This window comes from Lygodium microphyllum, chromosome 1 (assembly GCF_053477565.2).
Source record: "Lygodium microphyllum isolate KBCC chromosome 1, Lygodium_microphyllum_v1.1.10, whole genome shotgun sequence".
NCBI classification, from domain to species: Eukaryota; Viridiplantae; Streptophyta; class Polypodiopsida; order Schizaeales; family Lygodiaceae; genus Lygodium; species Lygodium microphyllum.
In genome coordinates this window covers 30,604,780-30,628,989 of record NC_141135.1, presented here as the reverse complement: position 1 = coordinate 30,628,989, position 24,210 = coordinate 30,604,780, and the positions used below count along the sequence as shown (strand labels likewise).

The 24,210-nt window shown below is 44.6% G+C and overlaps 1 protein-coding gene across 1 annotated transcript in view; it reads left to right on the top strand.

The window, feature by feature from the left end:
• Positions 1–24,210, top strand: part of MGT10 (magnesium (Mg) transporter 10) — an 89,480-nt gene that overhangs the window by 18,239 nt on the left and 47,031 nt on the right. The window contains exons 3-5 of the mRNA XM_087675199.1: positions 17,615–17,687; positions 17,986–18,056; positions 18,172–18,257. Of these exons, the coding sequence (XP_087531325.1) occupies positions 17,615–17,687; positions 17,986–18,056; positions 18,172–18,257 (230 nt within the window). The remainder of the gene's footprint in view (positions 1–17,614; positions 17,688–17,985; positions 18,057–18,171; positions 18,258–24,210) is intronic.

Sequence of the window (24,210 nt, the reverse complement as noted above, 5' to 3'; positions counted from 1 at the left end):
ACTCCTTCCATAATAGCTCTTGCTTCCGCTCATGTGCTTCCACTCACATGTATTCACTCAAGGCTCACTTCCTTCACAGTCTAGTAAGGCCATGAATGGAGAGGAGACGAAAATCTAGGTTTGAAACATGTAAGACATTCGAAACGGAGCTTGATGGACGAGGAACCATGGTAGGTTGGGGAGTAGGGACTATCACAAAATCCCAAAGCTCAAATGTGTCAAGGTTACACTCAACTTTGCACAACCACGAGGGCAATTTGGCTTCTCGGATGTGGGTAGAGAGGGTAAAACAAGCACCTACACAAGGCGTGCCATAATCGCCAATTGATAATGTTAGCCTTGAACGATTGAGAAGGGAGAGAACGATAAGATGTTGGTCTGGAAGGAACCCCGGTCACTATTTGTTCTATGATCCTCACAGTCATGGCTCTATGAACACTGGTCTTCATAGTCTTAGTCGGTGCTTTGACAGTCTTTGCAGTCTCGATCCACATGATCCCCTTAGTCATACTCGTCACCCCTAGATGTCCTTCAAGAAAACCTGCAAAAAACACAAGAAAAGACTGCTCTGTTGGTCGTCTTCGCGGTCTTGATCCACACGATCCCCTCAGTCATACTCATCACCCCTAGACGTCCTTCAAGAAAACCTGCAGAAAATACAAGAGAAGATTGCTCCATTGACTATTCTTTGTCTGTGTAGGGCATGTTGATCTACTGGTCAGCAAAAGATGATGTGCAGCAGTGTAAATGGGGAGTATTCAAGGCAGGACTGAGCAGATAGGCTGTACAAAAAGCACAAGGGCAGTAGGAGCTGACAGCAGTAAATGCACCCTATATGAGGCCAAAAACTGCCTGAACAGTCTGAAAGAAGTCTGCCCTGCAAAAACACAAGTCCTGGGGCTGCTGTGAAAACGTCAGCACAAAAAAAAGTGTCACGCAGCTGAGTTTTGATGCCACTCAGCAGAAGGAAGTGGCCACCTAGCTGCTACAGCAGCTTGCCAGTGGAAAGACGCAGCAAGGTATGGGCTGCCTGCTCAAAATGCAGTCTGCAGATGAGTTATCCCGCACTGCAGCAAGGTCGCCTGGCAGAAATTGAGGCTGGTCAGCACATTGAACATGTGGCCCAACAAAAATGCAGGTTCCCTATTATGAAACACAGGCTGCAGAGTTATGTCCGGCACTAAAGCAGCTTTTAGGGGCAGAATTCAGGCTGCCCTGCACTGATCTGAGGAAAAATACAGGGGCTGCACCACCTGGAGATGATGTGCAGCTGAGAGGATATTTGGACAGCTACTCCTCTTCGAAGACTTTGGCTCTTACCTAGGCAAATGTTACCGTGTGAGAGGGCATAGTGGAAAGGAAAGTGAAGACGAAGTGAATAGAGAAAGAGGAGAGTGAATGAAATGTAGGAGAAGAATGAACAAAGTGACTTATAGCTGAAAGATATGAGGCTGGAATGGTAAGCCCCAACATGCAGCACTAAGTGCTAGTGTGGGCACTAGATAGTAGTAGGGGGATGAGAGAAGAATAAGGAGGGCTGGCTAAATGATGGATCAATGACAGATGAATGAATGAAGGGGGCAGGCTGCCTGTAAATAGGCAAAATGAGGCCACAATTGTCCACAAGTGGCCAGGCCCAAAATATGGGTGCCCAAGTCAGCCTGCCCAGCTAACCAAAATGGTCACAGTCCCCAAAACAAAATGCACTAATGTGCCCTCCATCTAAAGTGTCTAAATCACGTTAAATGATGGACAATCACAACCATTCCAACCCTAGAGATTGTTGTGTTACGATGTCTATCATGCTACCTTGCTTTTCTCAGCCCTCTACATCAGATTTTCAGTTGTGGATCAAGCTGCTGCATAACATCACTCTCAGTTCCCATCAGCTTTATTGCTGCACTTGGGAACTGTTCTCGGAGATGATACTCTCTAGCACTCTCCCTGGATCTCCCAGGAGAGAGTGACTGCTGGACACCTCCACTCCTTTGAGCTTTATTTCCACTAGATTGTCTTCATTCATTTAGTCTTTAGCATTTATTCGTTCATTCCATTCTTTTGCTTTTCTTTTGCATTCTGGTTTGAGCTCTATAAGTTTTAATTGTGTCTGTACACTTGGTGTTTGCTTAGTGCAAACCCTAGTATATTTTCACGAATGTTACCTTTCACCTGTTAGCTTGCTCTATTTTCATTCTCAGTCTGTCATCTCCTGGTTGTGAGCTCCTGTCAGAGTCTGATAGGAGACAGAGGAGCTCTGTCAGCTTTGCATCTGCTATTTGTATCTGCATTCTTTTTCTGGGTGTCACACAGCCCAAAATGGGCCTTTTGGTGTGCAGTCGGCCCATATTTGGGTAGGTCGGCCAGATCTGGCCAGGTCGGCCAGTTTTGGCAGGTCGGCCAGTTTTTCTGGCCTGGGGCTATTTATAGCAGCCCCCCAATCATTCTCAGCATATTCTTCTGCAGGTTCGGCACACTCTCCGTCCTCTCCCACTCCGGCATTGGTGCTGCCATTGCTTTCAGTCTGTTCTGGTGCCCTCACTGACGCTCCGGGCTGCGTGCAGGGACTGATCAGTCCATTTCAGTGTATTCAGCATTCATTTCAGTTAGTGCAGATTTTCTTCCTTCATTCCCTGCTTTTTCTCTCCCCTCCTCTTTGTTCGTGTTCTTCTTCCGTTGCGCACTCTCACATGGTATCATCGCCTGACTGAGAGCATGGAGGACCTAACCTTGTGGAGGGATACCTCACCCATCTTCTGCTGCTGTCCCCTCATCTCCAACTGCCCAGGTGGCCCCTCCAGGTGGCCATTCTTCTTGCGTTTGCTGCAGACGACTCCTCCCGAGGCTGCCACGTCATCCATCGACCCCTCCTGCTTGCGTTTTCCATCAGGCGGCCCCTTCTTCAGCTGGGCGACACATCATCAGGCTGCTTTTTGCAGATCTGATGGTCGTTTCCACTACTGGTGGCTCATCTCCTGCTGATAACCCACCTTCAGGCTGCGTTTTGGTGCTGGCGGCTTCTTTTCTGGTGATCTTCATCAGCTATCTTTGCGTTTTGCAGATCCAGGTGTTTGTAGGCTATCACAGCCTGCGTCTTGGTGGTTGGTGACCATACTGCTGGTCATACTTCGGCTTCGGCACAGTTTTCTTTGGTGTTTGGTATTTTGCAGATTGGAAGATGTCTTACCAGTTTTCAGGCTTTGACGACTCAGAGGATGAGCTCCTTTCTCATCATTCCTCTGAGCGGAGGCGGGAATCTCAGGAGTTTCGACGTCGGGAGGAGCCTCCTCGCACTCGTCCCTCTTCATTCCATGCATCTCAGAGGGTTCCATCTACCGTGAAGGTGTCTTCCGTGAAGACTGCTTCAAATGTGCGGATGCCTTCCTTGATTCCCTCTATTCAGGTGTTGATTCTCCCTTCCTTTCCGAAGGAAGATAAGTTGGATGGTTCCAACTACTCCCTCTGGTCGTGCAAGGTGGAGTGCATCCTCGATACATTCGACCTTTGGGAGCTTGTTTCTTCGCCCATAGACCGTCCCCCCGTGGATTCGTCAGATGGCACCTCTATGGACCGTGCAGCCTTGTGGGATAGGCTCAACTCTCGAGCCCGTTCTTTTCTTTTTATGAGTCTACATGATTCCGTTCTTGTACATGTTCACAGGTTACAGACCGCGGCGGAAGTGTGGAAGAAGCTTGCGTCTTTGTATCAGCACAAGACGTTTGCCCACAAGATTTCCTTGGAGAAGAAGTTGCAGATGCTCAGTCTTGATGATTCTTCTTCTATGAAGGAGCACATCACGAAGATGGAAGACATGCGAGGCGAGCTAGCCTCTCTTGGTCGTGTGATATCGTCCGAGGATATGGCGATGATTTTGTTGACTCAACTGCCATCACCCCGCTATGATGTCTTCTACACCAGCCTCATCACCTCGAGGACCCGTGAGAAACTCCTATGGGAGGAACTTTCCCCGCTTGTCTTGGAGCATGACGAGCGACTCAAAGAGGTGGGTGCCAGTGGCTCCACCAAGGCTTTTACGGCAGGTACAAGTGGCGGCAAGAAGAAGAAACGATAGAAGGAGAAGGCCAAGGACAGGAAGGACGAGGACAAGAAGGATGCGAAGGAGAAGAAGCCCAAATGTCCCCACTGTGGGAAGGGTACTCATCCCGAGGAGAAGTGTTGGCAGAAGTACCCCCATTTGAAGCTCAAGGAGAAGGACTCGAAGGCGGCCCCAACCACGACAGAGTCTGCGCTTGTGCATGTCTTTGTTGAGGAGGATACAGCCCTAGCCTCTACTACTCAGGAGAAGCCTTGGCTCGTGGACAGTGGAGCATCTTCACATATGACCTTCTGACAGGATTGGCTTCAGGATCTTCGTTCCAGAGGGGGCACTGTCACCATTGGTGACAATTCTACAGTTCCTGTTCGAGGCGTGGGGACTCTACCTATGTTTTCTGACAGGCGGTCTTCTTCCGCCAAAGTTCTCTATGTACCTGATTTGGGTTTTAACCTATTGTCTGTGCATGGCCTTACTCAGCTAGGTACCCGAGTCATTTTTACACAGGATGCAGTCACAGTGGAGGATGCTTCTACAGGTGATGCTCTTTGGATGGATACACAGGAGGGTGGGCTTTATACGCTCACAGCCTTGGTTGCGAGGACTTCCCATAAGCTTGGGCTGCTTTGGCATGCTCGGTATGGTCATTTGGACCTCGATTCTATTCGGCGGGCTTCTCAGAGGAAGATGGTGGAGGGACTTCCAGATTTCCCTCCTCTTCACACTTTGTGCCCTAGCTGCTTGAGGGGCAAGCAGCATAGGCAGCCTCACCCTCAGGTTGCCTCTAGGAGGGCTACTTCTCCGCTTGAGTTGGTTCACACCGACCTTTGCGGACCTATGGGCACGGCCTCCCTTGGGAAGGCCAGGTATTTGATGCTGATTGTGGACGACTTTAGTCGTTATGTGTGGCCTTATTTCTTGGAGTACAAGAGCGAGGCGTACTCCCGTTTCTGCGCGAGTGGCAGGTGTTTGTGGAGACCCAAACAACTTTCAAAGTTCGTGGCGATCGAGCTGATCACGGTGGCGAGTTCACTTCTCACCTTTTCTCTCAGTTTTGCAGGGATCATGGTATTCGGGTGGAGTATTCCCATCCGAACACACCATTCGAGAATGGTGTGGTGGAGTGTGCGAATCGGACCATGGTGGAGATGGCCCGATCTATGCTGGAGCATAGGAGTCTTCCTCATTTCCTTTGGGGTGAGGCGGTGGCTACAGCGGTGCATATTCGAAACCGCTCTCCGACTTCGGCTTTACAGGACATGACTCCTTATGAGGCTTTCTTTGGAAAGAAGCCTTCCGTGTCCCACTTTCGCATCTTTTGGTGCGATGCTTTTGTCCATGTGGACAAGAAGAAGAGGCAGACGAAGTTTGACTCTAAGTCGAGAAAGCTTATCTTCGTGGGCTATAGCACGACCACGAAGGGATATTGGCTCTATGACCCGACGACACGGAAGGTTGAGGTGAGCAGGGATGTGATCTTTGATGAGGCTTCGGCCTCTGAGGATCCGATTGATGGTCCTATTACAGGTGCTTCTTCGACATCGCCGGACCCCCCCCACCTTCTCTTCCTTCCAGGATACCCCTTAGCATCCCACCCATTCCTCCTACTACGGCTTCCCTTTCCCCTTTGGCGGATATGACTCCTTCTTCTACGAGTTCTTCCACCTCTTCAGACTCCCCTCAGGAGTCTTCTCGGGATACACAGCCTTCTTCAGGTGAGGAGGATCTATCTTCATTTGGTGAGGGGGAGTCCCTCTCCGATATGGGTGCTTTGCAGGTTCCGGAGACTACTCGGTCTCCCTCGCAGCAGGAGGAGTCTCTTAGGATTCCCTTATGGTATCGCCGGCCCATGCAGGATTCAGGTGTTACTCACTTTCCTGCTTCTTCTACAGGTCCACGTAGATCAGCCCGATTACAGGCCCAGCGGGATAGTTCACTGTGTGTGAACTATGCTCTTATGTCTCAGATTCTTTAGGATTCCGAGCCTTCCACTGTGGAGGAGGTTCTTGCACAGGATATTTGGAGACAGGCTATGCAGGCCGAGCTCGATTCCATCGAGCGAAACCATACTTGGGAGCTTGTACCGCGTCCCAAGAATCGGAAGGTGATAGGTGTGAAATGGGTATTTAAGACCAAGTATCTTGCAGATGGCTCCTTGGACAAGCATAAGGCTAGGCTTGTTGCCAAGGGTTTTGCACAGCGCGCAGGATTGGACTACTTCGAGACTTTTGCTCCTACAGCTCGGATGTCTACCATTCGAGTTATTTTGGCTCTTGCAGCTCACCACCGTTGGCCTGTTTATCAGATGGACGTCAAGTCAGCCTTTCTAAATGGCGTCCTGGAGGAGGAGATTTATGTTTCCCAGCCTCCTGGTTTTCTTGTGCAGGGGAATGAGGATCATGTCTACAGGCTGCGGAAGGCTCTTTATGGCCTGAAGCAGGCTCCTCGTGCTTGGTACCAGAGGATTGACCACTTCTTTCTACAGAGTGGCTTTCAGCATTCCGCTCATGATCCCAACCTCTACTTACGGGTTGTGGATTCTCTTTGTGTTTTCCTTATTTTGTATGTCGATGATCTTATCATTACAGGGAGCGACACTCAGCAGGTGGAGCATACTCGGTCCATTCTTCAGCAGGAATTTGATATGACGGATCTAGGGATCCTTCACTTCTTTCTAGGACTGGAGATCTATCAGATGGCCCAGGGCATCTTTATCTCGCAGCACAGGTACATCTCCGAGCTTCTTTCGGAGTTTGGTATGGTCGCGTGTCGGCCTATTTCTTGCCCCATGGACCTTGAGTCCAAGCTTTTGGCAGATGGAGTCCCCCTTACAGATGCCACTCGTTACAGGTGCCTTGTAGGCTCTCTCATCTGGCTGCTTCACACTCGGCCGGATATCTCTTTTGTGGTGGCTTTGTTGTCTTCTTTTATGAAGACTCCTACACAGGATCACTAGAAGGCAGCCTTGCGTGTTCTTTGATATTTACAGGGGACTCAATCCTTCGGGATCATGTATGGAGATGGGATCACCCTTTTTGGATGGAGTGATTCTGATTGGGCAGGTGATGTGGATTCGAGACGATCCACTACAGGTTATGCTTTCACCCTTGGATCTGGTGTTGTCTCTTGGAGCAGCAAGAAGCAGCCTACTGTGGCACTTTCTTCTACAGAGGCTGAGTATCGGGCCCTATGTTCGACCGCTATGGAGGCAGTTTGGCTCCGTCGCTTGCTGGCGGAGATTGGCTTTTCCCAGACCGGACCTACGGAGCTGCGCGTGGACAACCAGAGTGCTCTTGCTCTGGCGAAGAACCCGGTGTTTCATGCTCGCACGAAGCACATTGAGGTTCAGTATCACTATGTTCGAGAGCGGATCGTGGATTCGGAGCTGGTGGTGGCCTATTGTCCCACGGCGGCCAATGCGGCTGATCTCTTCACGAAGCCTTTGCCTCAGGCTTCTTTGCTTCATCACATGCGGTTCTTAGGTTCAGACCCTCCCAGGATCTGAGAGGGGGTGTCAGCCTGCTCTATTTTCATTCTCAGTCTGTCATCTCCTGGTTGTGAGCTCCTGTCAGAGCCTGACAGGAGACAGAGGAGCTCTGTCAGCTTTGTATCTGCTGTTTGTATCTGCATTCTTTTTCTGGGTGTCACACAGCCCAAAATGGGCCTTTTGGTGTGCAGTCGGCCCATATTTGGGCAGGTCGGCCAGATTTGGCCAGGTCGGCCAGATCTGGCCAGGTCGGCCAGTTTTTTTGGCCTGGGGCTATTTATAGCAGCCCCCCAGTCATTCTCAGCATATTCTTCTGCAGGTTCGGCACACTCTCCATCCTCTCCCACTCCGGCATTGGTGCTGCCATTGCTTTCAGTCTGTTCTGGTGCCCTCACTGACGCTCCGGGCTGCGTGCAGGGACTGATCAGTCCATTTCAGTGTATTCAGCATTCATTTCAGTCAGTGCAGATTTTCTTCCTTCATTCCCTGCTTTCTCTCTCCCCTCCTCTGTGTTCGTGTTCTTCTTCCGTTGCGCACTCTCACATCACCAACCACAAATTGACTTTGTCGTTTTCACTAATGTGTTGTTATGAGCCAAGACCACTGATTGCCGTGGAACTTGAAGGAGTGAAAATGCAATTTGTCATGAGGACGTGAATTTTTACCTTGGTGCTATTTGAACACTTTAGCTATACATATGTGAAGTGCATGTGTTAGATTAAGCTGAATGTGTGTCATTGTGACAAATAATCCTAGCTGCAGTGGGGGACATTGGCAGAAGTTGTGGAGAGGCATCAAATATCCCCTTGAAAATGTTAGGATTTAAGGAATTAAATGAGTTGATGTCCTAGGCTGGAGTCTGTGAATACTTTCAATGTTTTTAGGTTCAAAGAGGCTAGGGTTTAAAATTGGAGCTGGGGATGGCCAAAGTTTGAGTAGGGGCTAGAGGGTGAAGAACTCAAATGGGAACTGACAGACAATAGAGGAGGCATCAAGTCAGCAAGATGACCTATTCTAGAGCTGATTCTGGGGGTGAAATCGGTAACATAATTTGCTGCAAGCAACCTGATCTAGAGGCCAACCAACAATAGGTGGCAATTATTGAGCTAAATGACAGCAGTTGGAGGCTGAGGGCTCATTAAATGCTGGTGACCAATTGGCAGCTTCTTGGGACTCCAGAGCATTCAGCAATAGGCAATTCCATTCAGGGCATGGCTAGCTGAAATGACAGCTCTTGGAGCATTTATGACAGCAAGTGATCTGATTTAGGGTGAGTTCAGGTTTGGAAATCAGTAATTTCTCTCTCCTGTTCATTCTTTCTCATCTTAGTCAAATGTATGTGCAATCTGGCAGTGGAAATCGAAGAACTGAGCCTCTGATTTGAACCTAATGTGTTTCTGATTGGGTATTTGATGATCTTAGTCTGAAAACAGCAAAGTTTAGGGTTTGCATGGCTATGTTGGTATGCATGCATGCATGCCTTAGTTACTCAGGAAAGGTTATTGATCAAAATTTTAGTTAGTGGACAAGAGAATGGTCGAGATTCTGGAGGTCTACAAGAAGATTTATTTGCATGCAACCGAAACAGGATTCAGTTTGGGCTTTCTAATTGTGGAATCAAGGGGTGATATTCCAAATGTTGTAAGACAACTAGCTCAGTCAATAGAGGAAATGGGGACTTAAGTGTGTATCCCTTGAGTTTGGGGCAAGGCTTGCCATCTTCATAAACCAATGTACACAGTATTCACTTGGGGTTGTTAGGCCGTCATTGTGAGTTAATTGACTTGCAATTCACATGTGAATTAAAAGTAACATCCCTGTGACAATTTGTTTGTCAGTTTATTTGTCCTAGACATTTTAGGTGGAGATCCTTCCCTGCATTTGTTACTGGCAGCCTATTTGCCTCTTGTCTAGGCAGGCATTTATTGTCGGGGATGGGACAGATTTTATTAGGCAGACAGGGCGTAGGCAGCATTTAGTGCATTTCATCAGGCATTTTAGGCATTTATGCTGGTCTAACTTTCATTAAATGCAGATTGGCCAATTTCAGCAGTTCACCTCATTTATGGCTGTCCTCCCTCTCCACTAGTCAATCATTCAGCCGTTCACTTTGTGTGCCAGCCCTTCTTGTTATCATCTTCATATTCTACCTTCTGGTGCCCTTATTGATGCTCCGTGCTGCATGTAGGTCTGACTGAACCCAGCCTTGTATCATTCAGATTCCTTTCAGTTTTTTTCCTTTGCTTCATTGTGTTCCTCTTGTTTCCTTCTTCTCTATTCATCCCGTGTTCATTGTTCCTTTCTACTACACACTTTCATGAAAACACACTCTCCCATTCATGCTGTTGAATACTGGCGATCTTGCTGTAGACTTGGTAGGAAAAGAGTACGGATTGATCTCTGCTGAAGACGAAGCTCCTTGCATCTGCTGCTGATGATCTGCTTTATCATCGCTACACTAAAAAAACTGCTGACCTTTGACATTTTGACCAAAACACTAAATGTGGTTCCATGACATCAAGATGCTGAACAAACTGGCTACCACTGCTGTCTGCCAACATGTGAATTGCTGCCTTGCAACGTTCTGACTGCACACATTATTAGCCTTTCCTAGCAAACTGCTCCATGCCTTATATGTTCTAACTTCTAAGTCAGTGTGTGTATCCATTTGTCATGTGCATGGATGATATCTAGCTTGTATTAGTCCAAAGCTTAAGTACATTTGCTGTTCACACAGTAGATATCATGTGCACTCATGACATCACTTTAACTATGGCAACATATCAATGGCCAGCTCTAAATGCACATGACACCAGGTTAACTATGACAGCACATCAATGGCTAGCTCTAAATGCACTATTTTATGTTATTATTTTGTTACTTCACAAGAAACAAAAGAAAATATGTAATTGTTACCAAGGGTTATTTTTCTCGAGTTGTGCTTTACTGAAGGTAGCTCATTTAGGCTGTTGGGTTACATCTCACTTGCTATATAGTATAGACTAGCATGCAACCAAATAGAATTTTCAGATTGGGGGTGACTGGGGGGATTCTACTCTGCAACACCTCACACTTGGTCACTGGTTTTTTCTTTGCAACATTTAGACAATACTTTTGTATACTTAGGAGCTACAGGTTAATAATGGTCTAGGATGGGAGAGACATTAAGGTAGTTAATAGTCCCCATGACTTTCTAGACTTGAGGTCTCCACACCTTGACGGGATTGGGCCTTTGTCAACCTTGAGGATTTGATTGGTAAAGCTGTTACTGATGTAAACTGTAGGCTGGTTAAGGCAGAGCCGGTGTATGACATAGAATATGGCGGATAGATTATATCAGTCATAGAAGTCCAAGATCCTTTATTGCGGAAGGTGCATGTTTGGAGAGTTCTGATTGATGGCCTCCCCTCATGAGGTTAGGTGTGGTGCTGCAAAATTGCCTTGTTGGCATTATGTTTTCGGTACTACATGTGGAGATGAAACTGTTATTTCCAGGGCATGGACATCTCTGACACAATTGAGGATTACTTGTTTGGGATGGAAAGATTGCAGCATGGTGGCAATTCATGGTTACATCATTGTCATTTGTTCCATTTTATGGTGTGGTGCTGCCAGGTTGTTCATGGGTTGCGGGTCTTTTGTAGTATGGTTGAGTGGCCATATGATAACCATGTAGTGTATCTGCATTGTAGTCTGACTAATTTTCACTAACACAAACCTTTTTTAACAAAACAAAAGGGGATGAGAACCGAGTTTAATATGGGTCCTATGTATAAGTTCAAATGCGACATGTTTAAATATGCAGGTAGTACCTTGTACAAAGTTTTTGTGGTTTGCAACATAATCACAATGAGCATCTCTCAGCCTTGTACAGTTGTTTGTGTATTCAGCTTGTCACAAGAGTACCATATAGATTTGAAGGGTTTTGGGAAGAACCAAGTCCACTTCTCTCTCTTGAAATTCCTCCTAAAGCTAGAGGAGACTTTCCCATCTCAAAGCCTCCTCGTTAGATCAATGAAGTATTTTGGTGAAAGAAACAATGTTGATTCTTCGTGTAGATATTGATTTGTGCCTTAATTGTCTTGGATGCTTGTTGAAGTTGGAGGTTTAAATCAAGGTAAGGTAAGGAGAGTAATAAATCATTTCCTTAGCATCTCTGATAGCTAGGTAGGCAATTCATTCCTCAGCATCTCTGACAAAAAAAGGCAAGAGATGCTAAGGCAATTCAATCCTTAGCATCAGAAATCGCTATTCCAGTCAGAGATGCTAAGGTGATTCAATCCTTAGCATCAGAAATCCTTATTCCATTTGGAGATGTTTGGTTAGAGTGCTTCCAATTGGATTAAAATTGACTAATTATTGACTTGCCTACGTTGTTGTAAGAGATGCTAAGGATTGAATTGCCTCCCCTGCACACCCGCCCTTTCAAATAGTTTCTTCTGCGAGTTCAAAGGGAAATCCAAACCCCCTGTCTGCTAACAAAGTGCAAGCTATTGTTCCAACATCTGATTGAGTTAAATCGACCCACTGGTGGTTGTAAAAATGAACAATTGGATTCAGAGTTCTAAATCAAACACAGGTGACTTGTACCTGAGTGAGTCTCAGAACACAAGTTGTATTGGGATAAGGTCCAAGGTAGCAGGCATGGCCGTTCTTTCTGGATTTCCATGGCGGGATTTATCTTTCTTTGGGTTCTTTTTTGTTCAGGTTGCATTTGAGGTAGTGACATACTTGCCACTTTTTTGATGGTCGGGGTCGAATACCACACGGCATGCGTGAGTGCCTTTCATATTAGAACGGAACAAAGGGAAGACCTCTGGTTGGTCGAGAGTTGGTAGACGATATATGGCGGGAGCTTGGGACAAGTGGCCAGACGGCAATGCAATCCCTAGTAAAATATGATTAATCTTACCTCTCATGGTATAAAAGCAGTAGCCATTGGCGTCAATAGAGACTCGATTGGTTAGAATATTGCCTTGCCAGCTTCACTGGACTGATTTGGGTTGGATTTCAACCTCATAAGACACTAAGAACGTGTCTATAGATTTTTTATAAGGAATCAAGACTCTCAATGAAGAAACCAAGGTCTGGTAATGCGGCAGCAATGTCCAAACTGGAAGGCGGTCCATGTAAGATTGGAAGTACCTCCTTTGCTGAATATCGTGTGTATGATTCAAATACTTAATGCAAGTCTTCAAAGGACACTTGATGTACCATGAGCTATGATTCAAATATCGTGTGTATGATTCAAATACTTAATGCAAGTCTTCAAAGGACACTTAATATACCATGAGCTATGATTCAAATATCGTGTGTATGATTCAAATACTTAATGCAAGTCTTCAAAGGACACTTAATGTACCACGAGCTATTATTTCAGATCAAACATTGAGCATGCTTTTGGAGACTTGCTTTAAGCATATTGGACATTAAAAAATCTGAGTGGATAGCGACATTGCAAGCCAACATGAATGTATCAAACCACCATGTAATAGGTTATGGTTGTTAGTTTATTTTCTCACCGTGACAATGTAGATGTTCAGTGAACATAAAAACAGGTTCCCAAATCTTTGAATCTTAATCACAAAGCCCCTTGTAAGTTCAAGAGCAGGAAGTTTGTCCAGTGGACTCATTTATTTGCAGGAAACTCACTCACCCTCTCACATACACACCACACCCACATTCCTGCGCGTGCACACAGACACAGACACAGACACACACACACACACACACACACACACACTCTCTCTCTCTCTCTCTCTCTCTCTCTCTCTCTCTCTCTCTGTGTGCTTCCCCCCACCAAAAAAACCTTGAGGTGTAAAAAAAAAAAAACCACATGAAAGTACGAAGACTAAATTACAATTTGAAAGGGGAAAGTTTTGTGACATGCAAAAGAAAAAGGACACAAAACAAAAGATATTTATGTATACATTTATTTTTTGTTGACATGCACACTAGACTCCTTTTCTGCTTGTGAAAGTATTGTTCATTAATTCATCAATATAGAAAGGGACCGTCCTCAAAGCAAGAATTATAGGCAAAATGTTAGAAATAGTGGCGAAATACACCTAGTCATGTGAGATGTATGCTTTTTGAGACTGCTGTAATTGAGCATCTAAAGAAACTGTCTTTCCTAATGTCCAAAGTAGATCCAACATCTAATTCAATTGATGAACATAGACTACTCTAATAATCTAAAAAATCAATATGTTTCCGAAATATATGGGAAAGAGATGTAACATGGAACCAATTGGAAAGTCTATTGAAGAGAACTCTATTGATTGGGCAAAGCCAAAGTACGTGTGGTACTACTATCTTTATAGGCTGTGAGCATCTCTGACAACAAGGTAGGCAATTCAATCCTTAGCGAATTTTCATCCAATTGGAAGCACTCCAATCAAACATCTCCAATGGAAGGAGGTTTTCTGATGCATACCAGGAACATATCTTTGATATTTACATATAAATGAAATTACTTGCCCATCATACACTTGTCTATTCCCCTATGATAAAACGAATCAATTCGTATTGGTGGCTGAATCTCATGAAGCTTCTCCATGCTCTTTTGCTCTAGTGTCCCAGAAACATAGAATACATCTCTATCTCCAATCTCTGCGGCACCTGTAGCTAAAGAGAATGTCTCCATGACTGTTGAATGATCGAAAGTGCCCTCATTTACATGGTTTTGCATTGTCTATCCACTCTCTTGTCCTGAATTGGAAGGGATAGCCTCTTCAATGTCTTTCAGTTGGGCTTCGTAAGAGAAGAATAGGCTCTCTATTTTGGAACTTCATCAGTCCATGGCTCTAGGATAGCCATGTAGCAGAGAGAGCAATGCATCCATGTCTCAATTTCAGTGTCAAAACTGATTTCAAATGCGAGTGCAAAATTAAGGAGGAAATAGTCATCCTTGGTTGTGATTCATTTCTAACTATAAGTAGTTATTGGTTGCCACTATCAGGAATTATTCTTTTGTATTTTTGGAAAGATCTACTACATGTACTTCTATTTAGGTCTCATCCTGCATCACTTTGGATAGGTGAAAATCTTGAGTGTGGAATGTTTAAAAGTGGACAAGTTCCCATCTCAACAAGAATACATAAAGTGATGCATTTTGGAAAATGAATATTTAACAAGAGGGGCTAGTATAACTGATCCGCCTTGTTTTTGAGGCCTAAGTGCAGTCTCTGCTTGCTCATCAATGAGCGTAAGGATGTAAAACACGTCGCAACTCACCTGTGAGTACTGTATCTGCATAACTGCGAGGCTCCTTGTAATGAAAGAGACCTAACTAGCCTAACTAAGGAAGAGAAGAGAGAGAAGGACTGCAGGAGAAGAAGAAGAGGAGAGAGAAAGACAGGGAGAAGGGAGAGAAAAGGGAGGAAACGGAGGAAGAAGAAGAAGAGGAAGAAGAAGAAGAAGCCATGAAAGCTTGTGAAGGTGAAAAAGAGAGATTCTTGATAATTCTGTGATGCCTCAGAATACCCTCTTACACCTTATATACCGTCAGTGTGACTGGTATGTTCCCATGCCATTTTCCCGTGATCCCCGCTTGTTATAGACCATCCCGTCTCATAAAGTTTTTGTCCAAAAAAACAAGGGATACTGTCCCGTAGGGGTCTGCTATAGGAAATCAGCCATAACTTTGTGTAAGAAACTCCGAACGGAACAAGTGAGGTGTCTTTATGGAGCCCACGAGGTGTACTTTTAGCCCATGTGGGTGAAGGGGGGCTGCAAATACGTCAGGACCAAAACTGTTGCAAAATAGATGGCTGTCCAGAAATAACTAGTGCACTGTCCAAGATAGAATGGCTGGAGAAAAACAGCCATAACTTCCTCTAGGAAGCTCCGATCGGGGAAAGTGAGGTGTCGGCACGGAGCCCTTGAGGTGTTCTTTCAGCCCATGTATGGGAAATGGGGCTGAAAATGGGTCAGGACCAAAACTGTTGCAAAACAGTTGGCTGTCCAGACGCAGATTGCAGCCCAAAATAGGTGTCAAGTGTGGTTAAGTTCCAGCCAATACGGCCTCCTTGAGGTGTGGAAACTCATCCAAGATAGATGCTGGGCGCCAAGAAGCTTCCTTTGTTGGTAGGCCTTGCCATTTGATCAAGTATTCATGAATAGAACGGGTGCGGAGTTGCTTTTCACTCTGCCCAATGACTGCTTCAGGAATATATTGAATAAGGCCCTCCTCATCTATGGGGGGTAGCTCCTCTACATGATCTTTGGGAGTGCCAATGAAAGGTTTCAATTGGCTCACATGGAAGACATTATGGATCTTAGTAGTGGGAGGGAGTTGGAGACAGTCGGCCAATTCCCTGACCTTCTTAATGATTGTGTAGGGCCCATAGTAACGGTGTGCCAACTTGTTGCAAGAACCGTCCTCTAGTGTGGCATAACGGGACTTGGGGACCTTGAGGAGCACCAATTCACCCTCTCGAAAGTCAAGGGGTCTTCTTTTTGCATTAGCATGGAGCTTCATGTGCTCTTGAGCCCTTTTGAGATTTGCCTTGCATTGTTGAAGTAAAGCTTGCATGCGGTCCAACTCTTCTTTTCCAAGGGGTTGAGCTTTTCATTGAAGATCACGGTGGGGAGGGGCACCCGATAACCATACAATGCTTCGAAGGGGGAGACTGAGTGGAGTTGTTGTCAGAAAATTCAGCCATACATCCCAAGAATTCTGTATATCATGACAAAAATGTCGCAAATAAGTCTCAAGCCACTTGTTGACTCGCTCGGTCTGCCCATCCGTTTGGAGATGATAGGCTATAGACGGAGCCAATTTGGTTCCCATGGAGCTGAAAATTGTCTGCCAAAACTGCCAAAACCTTAAGAGGTTACTCTGATACCACTTGTAATGAAAGAGACCTAACTAGCCTAACTAAGGAAGAGAAGAGAGAGAAGGACTGCTGGAGAAGAAGAAGAGGAGAGAGAAAGACAGGGAGAAGAGAGAGAAAAGGGAGGAAAGGGAGGAAGAAGAAGAAGAGGAAGAAGAAGGAGAAGCCATGAAAGCTTGTGAAGGTGAAAAAAAGAGATTCTTGATAATTCTATGATGCCTCAGAATACCCTCTTACACTTTATATACCGTCAGTGTAACTGGTATGTTCCCATGCCATGTTCCCGTGATCCTCGCTTGTTACACTCCTCTAAATAGGAGGGTACGAGGTAACTAGAGGAGGCTCCAACTTTACCTGAATTGAAGGAGTCTCTTGCATACCCATGCTCATGTGTTGCTGACTAGTGCCCTCTTGAACATTTATTGCCACAATGATTCCATAAGAAACATCTTTTTCTTGGAGCAATAGATTCAATTTTGGGATCTTCTCCATTCCCTCTTATTTAACTCACATTAGAAGACATGTTGGGCATATAATAGGAGAAGTGATACAAGAAGGCATTTCTGGAGTAGAGAGTAAGTTCTTCTGATTGAGCTGAGGATCTTTATATAGTTTCTGGCATGATAAAGTTTGATCCTGGATGTAGCACACATTGGCTAATAAAGCAAATTTGGCATGTAACTAATCAGGCAAAGTGACTTTCAAATCAACTTCCAAGGAAGCCTGTGCCAGGAGTTGCATGTACCAAACAAGACGTTCTCTAACTTCTCTGCCTGGCATGAAAAATGCATGCTTGGGCTCGCAAGGACCCACCCAAGCAAGGCTGCCACCAAACTGAAAGTGGGGAATAAATGAGAGCCTTGACTCAGGCAGGGCAGAAGGATCTGAACTCTTGTAGCTGAAATAAAGTGCACGTTCCAAGCCATGACACTTTGATGCAAGCATGATCGAGTTCTTGACATGTTATGCATGTGTTTAAAGGATGCAATGCTATATGGCTCAAAACAGATTAGAGATCAAGTATTTCAGAAAATGTTTAGAGGTAGCAAATGTTCTGCTTTCCTCTTATTGGTTCTTGCTAGGTTCATTCCTCACATCTTGACATTTGATAATTTTCGTAATACTGAATGCATCTCCTTTTATAATAGAAAGATGGTTCATCAGGCATGCCTTCTCTATAGTTAACTAACTGTGATTTTCCTTGCATCAACATTTATTTTGTTTTCTGTTCTTTCGTAGGTATTGGAGGTGATTGCTGGTGGTACTATAGTTACAAAAACTATTAGCCGGAGGCAGCTTTTAAAGACTAGCGGTACTCTTTTCTGGCTCATTGGTTTTAGACAGCAGCAACATCCTCAACAAACATTTTCTCCATAAATTATTTGCAAGGAAGGTTGCCTATTTGGGATGGTTGTTGCAACTTCAAAGCTCATTATTGATTGTGTTATCCTTCGACACCTCTTTATTATAATAGTCCACTAACATGATGCTTTCTAGTTTGTATCTATTTATTTTCATGAAGGGAGCTTTTTCTATTTAGCAGGTTGACAACTGAGCAATGAAAAATTTCCATGTGTATCAGATCAACTAAAGAGGCTATTATATGGCAGGCTTGAGACTTAGAGATATTCGGAGTGTTGATCCTTCGTTGTGGGTTACCAACTCAGCACCTGCTTTACTTGTGAGTGGTTGCCATTGTTCTGTCTTGTGCTATAAAAGTTGTATTGGTAAGGTTCAGTTAGATTGCACTTTCTTTTCAACCAGCTTACTGTTCTCACTATTTGCTTGTGCATCAGATACGAGATCAAGCTATTTTGCTGAAACTGGGCTCCTTACGTGCCATAGCAACATGTGAAAGCGTTCTTATATTTGACCATAAAAGGTAGGGACTTTTATTGATAGGGATCTTGCTAGAAGTTTCTTGTCTCAGTACATGGTTGGTGCACCTATTTGTGACTTGTAAATTCCATGATTGAACTTGACAAAAGATTCTATCACAACTTTTTTCATGTCTGTACAGCATTGAGAAGGTGTATTTAATGTCTGGATACCAACTTTTACAGGGATATAACAATTAATATTATGAAATCTCAAGTGGGTCCTGTAGGCTATCAGATCATTCACCATGTGACATGAATGTACCTTATGTTAGACTGCTTCAGAAGTGCGCGCCTTTCGGTGAGTTTAATCTTGTGCAAATACTTGGAAAGTGACTTTCAGTGAGCCTAACCTGGCGATCAGGAAGTTCCCCCCCCCCCCCCCCCCCCCCCCCCAAAAAAAAAAGAAATAGAAAGAAGAGCGAGCCTTTCTCTTTCCTACTTGACAATTGCTACAAAGCCTGCACATGCAGGTGTCTGTAAACTCAATAGTATGAGCTGAAATGGGTGCTTTTGAAGAACATTGCTCTAGATGTGGGCATTTGGGACTTTCATTTAAGAGTGTCCTCAGAAAGAGGTCGGGCAATACAAAGAGGCCCTTATGAAAGAGGTGTTACTTCCTCAAATACACATGAGATAAGTTAAACAATAAGTCCAACAAGTACAGATCAGACAGCACACTGAATTACATGGTTCCTAGATCCAGTGGAGGCAGCTAGGCAGCCACTTACAGGTGAAGGGGTGTGGAATGGTGATCCTTCAACGGAAGCATCCTGGATGGATATGGTAAAGAGGAGAGCTAGTAACTCTTTTTCCCTTTGCACAAAAAGGTTTGACTAATTATCTCACTCAAAAGAAAATACAATGAAGTACAAATGCTCAACAATCTAGCTGGAGCTGTATGTGAATCAAATCACATATATCCAAGACTTCTTAGGGTGGACTTGGGGGGGCGGGGGGGTGATGGGGAAAGAAGGCAAGTGGTGGAGTGTAACACTACCAGGGTTTACCATCTTGTAGAGTGAAAAAGAGACTATCGCAAACCCAAGCATGAAAGAACTGCTGCTGAAGCTCTTACTGATGCTCAGAGTCCCCTGAAGCTGCTCTAGACGGCCTCTAGGAGCGAAAAATGGATGACTAGAGCTCCACCAAAGTGGCAGACCCTGAGAGGCTCTCATTGCTGAGAAGACCAACTAGTAGTGGGCCTTTCAGATATGCTACCCTGTGGAGCTGCCAATAACCTTGCACATGTTAGATCATGGTGCAGTAGCTGGGAAGAGCCTCCAAGCCCACAACTGTGCATGAGGCAGCCTTGATGATGAAGATTGTCATGCATCACCACCTCCTAGAGGGGTGCCATCACTGATTGACTGAATAATTGCCAGCAGAAAGCCCATAGGTGATACACCTCAAGGCTCAAGCTAGGTTCTACTCAATAGAGTAGCCTACAAGCTCCTATCCAAACCAATTGTGCAACCTCACATGACATAGATAGTGCCTCAAAGTCTCTAGGCATTGCTATGGGCAACGCTGGTAGACCCCATTGTGTTGCATCTAAACCAACTAGCTGTTAACTGCAAGACCACCATGTGTCACTAGCCATAGGAAGTAAGAGACCCTCCTCAATTGCCAGCTATCCAATAGGCATTTCCAGATGTCCTTTTGAAATGGTCCGTGATGCTAGGCATTGCCACATGTCCGTTTGAAAAATCCTATGATGCTATGCTGTGCCCAGTATCTGGTGTGCAATGGAGCCCAGTCCATATTATCTTGCATATTATATGCTTGCAATTTGTGTTGTGTAGGTGAAGAAACTCAGTATCTTCTGTACAACTTTCAAGGCATACTAGCTTCACTCTCCTAGATTCTAGTGTGGAGAAATGCCCTAACAGAAACTCAAACACAATCATATGACAATAGCACAAACTGATAAAAGAACATAGTTAGGGTTAGGGTAACTCAGAGACAATGAACACGGTGAAAGAATCTGAATAGAATACAATGCTCACGCAACAAACACACTATGTAGTGAAGGAATACTGACCCCCAACTCCAGTGTCTCCAAGACCGGGGTAGACAATATGAGTTGGAGAGGATGTTGTACTCCGATGGATCCTGAAATGCAGCAAGGCAGCCTTTGTAGGTGTCTAGTTGTAGCAAATGCAGCTGTGGGCAACTCGATTAGTGATAGATAGGCAAAGCAAATAAAAATCTGCAAATGCAGCAGTGGAAAGTGTCAAGCAACATAGATAGCTCTGCTGTAGAAGGATAAATGTGACCTCTGGGTGGTGCAATAGAGAAAATGACAATTGTACAGCAAAAACCCAGCCTGGGATGACGATGACAGCAGTAGACGATGTGTTCTGAGCAGCAAATACAGCGTGGGGATGGTCACCAACAGAAAATGGAGCTTCGGAGCAGTAGATGCAGCCTCCAAATTGATGCCAGGCTGTAAATGCAAAGTCTTGATAGAGGTCAACAGCTGGCGAGTGCAGTAAGGGGAGAGAATAGTGAGAAGAAGTTTGCAAACAGGCGCCAGATGATGGTAGACAGTGTGGGGCAGCTTCGGCTTTGACACTTGTAATCTGCAAAAACGAGATTAGGCCAAATGGGAGGGCAGCCAGTCTATTTATAGAAAATTTGGGGCTTCCCAAACAAGGGTTTGCATGTGGAACACATAAACTCTCTAGGACCGCATTTCTTTTTAATAAAAGGTTTAATTAACTTGAGTTTTGGGGGTGTCTAACGAAAGCTAATGAATTTTTAGCTCAACACCCCCTCTTACGCCCAAAACTAGAACCGGAAAAGGATTGCAAACAAGCCCAAGCCCTTTTTGATTTCTTTTTCCCAAGATGTTCCATCCCAAAGTAGCTAGGGCATTGGGCAAAGGGTGCACGTTGAGTGCCTAGTGACCTACCAAGACTATAGAGGCAATGGTAACCAAGTGTTCGCCCTAGAGAGGATAGATCATCGGACAAAGGGTGCTCATTTGCTGCCTAGTGGCTCACTAAGTTCTACAAGGGTGGATGTAAACACAATGAATCTGTGTGTGGAGGGCTTTTGTTTTGTTTTCCAAAAGATTTATCATTAAGTGAGGGTTTTCAATGAGTTTTTGGCCTATTGAGTAACAATGCCCCAAAGGGAGAAAGAGATGGTCAGCCCCGAGTCCTTCACAAAACAAACAAAGCTATACTTACCACTACTAGATATTGATGATGAAGAATAGTAGAAGTGTTAAGAGTATGTGGTAGAGGCAAAGAAGATAGGTGAAGGCTAGCTAGATAAGCTGAGCAAGCGAAGCAAGCAAGAAAGACTGCCCTTAGAGGTTGCCGTTTTTAATGCCACAAGCATGGTGGATCAAGAGTCGATCACTCCAAAGACCAAAAAGAGATAAATGTACATAAATTCATGTTTACAAGAATAGAATGCTGATGCACTTGAGGTATGTAAGAGGCAATGCAGGTAGTCATGCTCATGCAAAATACTATGCAATGGTGCCACTTGAATAGTGCCCTCGTAGGGGAGTTTTTCACTTGCCCAAGTATCCTTTTACAATCATGGTCATCAAATTGAGTCATGTGGTACAAGCCACTAGGCTGTGCTCACTATAAGCAATCACTAAATCAGTCTGAGAGTTGAGCACCTCAACTGTGGTCGATGTAAAGAAGACTGCTCACCCCAATCGACAAAGCTAGTGAATGAGAGTCAAGCACCTCAACTGTGGTCGATGTAAAGAAGACTGCTCACCCTAACCGAAAAAGTTGGTGAATAGATAACAAGTGCATCCGAAGATGGCAGACATGGTAGACATTGTCCAACAAGCAACATCTGGACCCTGGTCAGCAGCAAAACTAACACGACCTTGAGCTTGAGTCTTGACCAAGGAGTTATTCCCGACTTGGACATGCACAGCTACAAGAGCTCAAGTGAGAAATATGTCTTGGATTGGGATCATGTGATGTGTAGCTCCATTGTCCACAATCGAAAGAGGAGAAGAACTGCTCAACTATAAGAGTGAGCCTCTGCAGTAGTCACCTCGTTGGGAGATAACTTGCAAATGTGAACGAAAATTGAATCCTCGGATGTCTGTATAGAGATGAGGTGAGTCTCAATAGACCAATCGGACAAGTCCTTTGGTGTTGAAAACAAAGGTGATAGTGATGGCTGATTGTTTTAGCAGTGTGGGTCTAGCTATGTCACCGCCCTTGATTTTGGTTGCCACCACCTTGCCTACCTTGTTGGGGGTTGCGTGATTGAGGGCAGGGGTTCGAGCCTTTGATTTTGGTTGTGTATCTCTTGCCTTTGATTGACACTCGTTGTCAAAATGGCTAGCCGTTTGACAATGTTGACAATACCTGTTCTATGTAGGTACATTTTACCATCTAGGTTTAAGAGATGACTGGGAGGTTCCTTGTGACTCACTAGCTTGGTTTTGATTTTGTTTCTAATTTTGATTTTGAATTGAATTTTGGTTTTGATTTTGTTTACCATTTCCTTGTTGCCTCTTCTGAGGAGTGGCAGTGAGAGATCCCTCTAAAGATGGACTATGAAACTGATCCAATAGTCGAGCATAATACAGTAGCTGACACCCAAATTCATAGAAGGTAGACATGGTAGGCTATGAGATCAATGATGTGCAAAATGGAAGTAATTGCTTGATAGCCTAAGACAATCCACGTTAGTGATATTGAAGTTTTGGAGTTCATGGTCAAGTGTGATCCAACGGTTCCTATCTCAAGCCGCATAGTGGTTAGTCAAGTGTGCCTATCACTCGGATGCTTTATCAAAGTGTTGTAACTAGGAGTGAAACTTAGATAGTAGACCTTGCTGATTATGGTGGAGGCATTCCTAGCCTTCCAAAAGCAGACAACCTCATATGGAACAAGTGTGGGTTTGGGTTGGGGTTCTAACCCTTGCTTGTGCAAGATGGCGAAGTTGTGGCACATGATCGTGGTGTTCTCAATGGCATAGAAATGAATTTGCAAGTTTATGAGAAATAATTGCTTACTAAAATTCATGAACTTTTGACATGGAAACACTATCTTTTAGGGGCTGATTTCACATTGCAAAGGGGCTATTTCTTGACTAAGACTAAGTTTTTTGAGAAGCACACGAGATGGGCCAACTTCTTATCTATGTTTCGCTTTCAAATTGTACACATAGATGGAAAAAAGAATGTGGTGGCTGATGCATTGTCATGTAAGCCTTCGGCTATCACTATGGTATATCACACTGACTTGGATGCCATGAAGGATCAACATGCTATTGATTTGGATTTTGCAAATATATATGATCAGCTTTGCAATGGCTAGAAACACGAGCAATTAGTACTTAGAGATGATTTTTTGATGATGCATGGACGATCGTGTGTCACAAAGCAGTTGAGACCTAAGGTGATCATTGAGAGTCATGGTCCTCCTTATGCAGGCCATAGAGGTATTGATGCTATAGTCAAAGCAATGGAGGATTTCTTTTATTGGCCTTTGAGACATGATGTTGTGCAATTTGTCAGGACATGCATAGCATGTCAGAAAGTGAAATATGATAGGGAAAAGATGTCGAGTTTATTGCAGCCCTTGCCTATTCTACATAGGCCTTGATAGAGCATTGCGATGGTCTTTATCTTTAAGCTTCCTAGGACACCTATAGGAATGATGGATATGGACCATTACTTCCAAGTTCAGTAAGGAGGCCCATTTCATTTTGGTGAGGAAGAAGATAAAGGTTGATCATATGGCACACTTATTTTTGCAGCATGTGTTAAGTATCATGGCATGCCAGAGTCAATCGTTAGTAATGATCAATAGCCTCGGATAACCAGTTTGTTTTGGGAGGGACTCTTTGAAAATATAGGTATCGTGCTGAAATTTTCTTCATCCTTGCATCCACAAATAGATGATCAGTTAGAAGAGGCAAATTCTACAATGCTTGATCTCTTGAGATGCTATGTATCTGAGC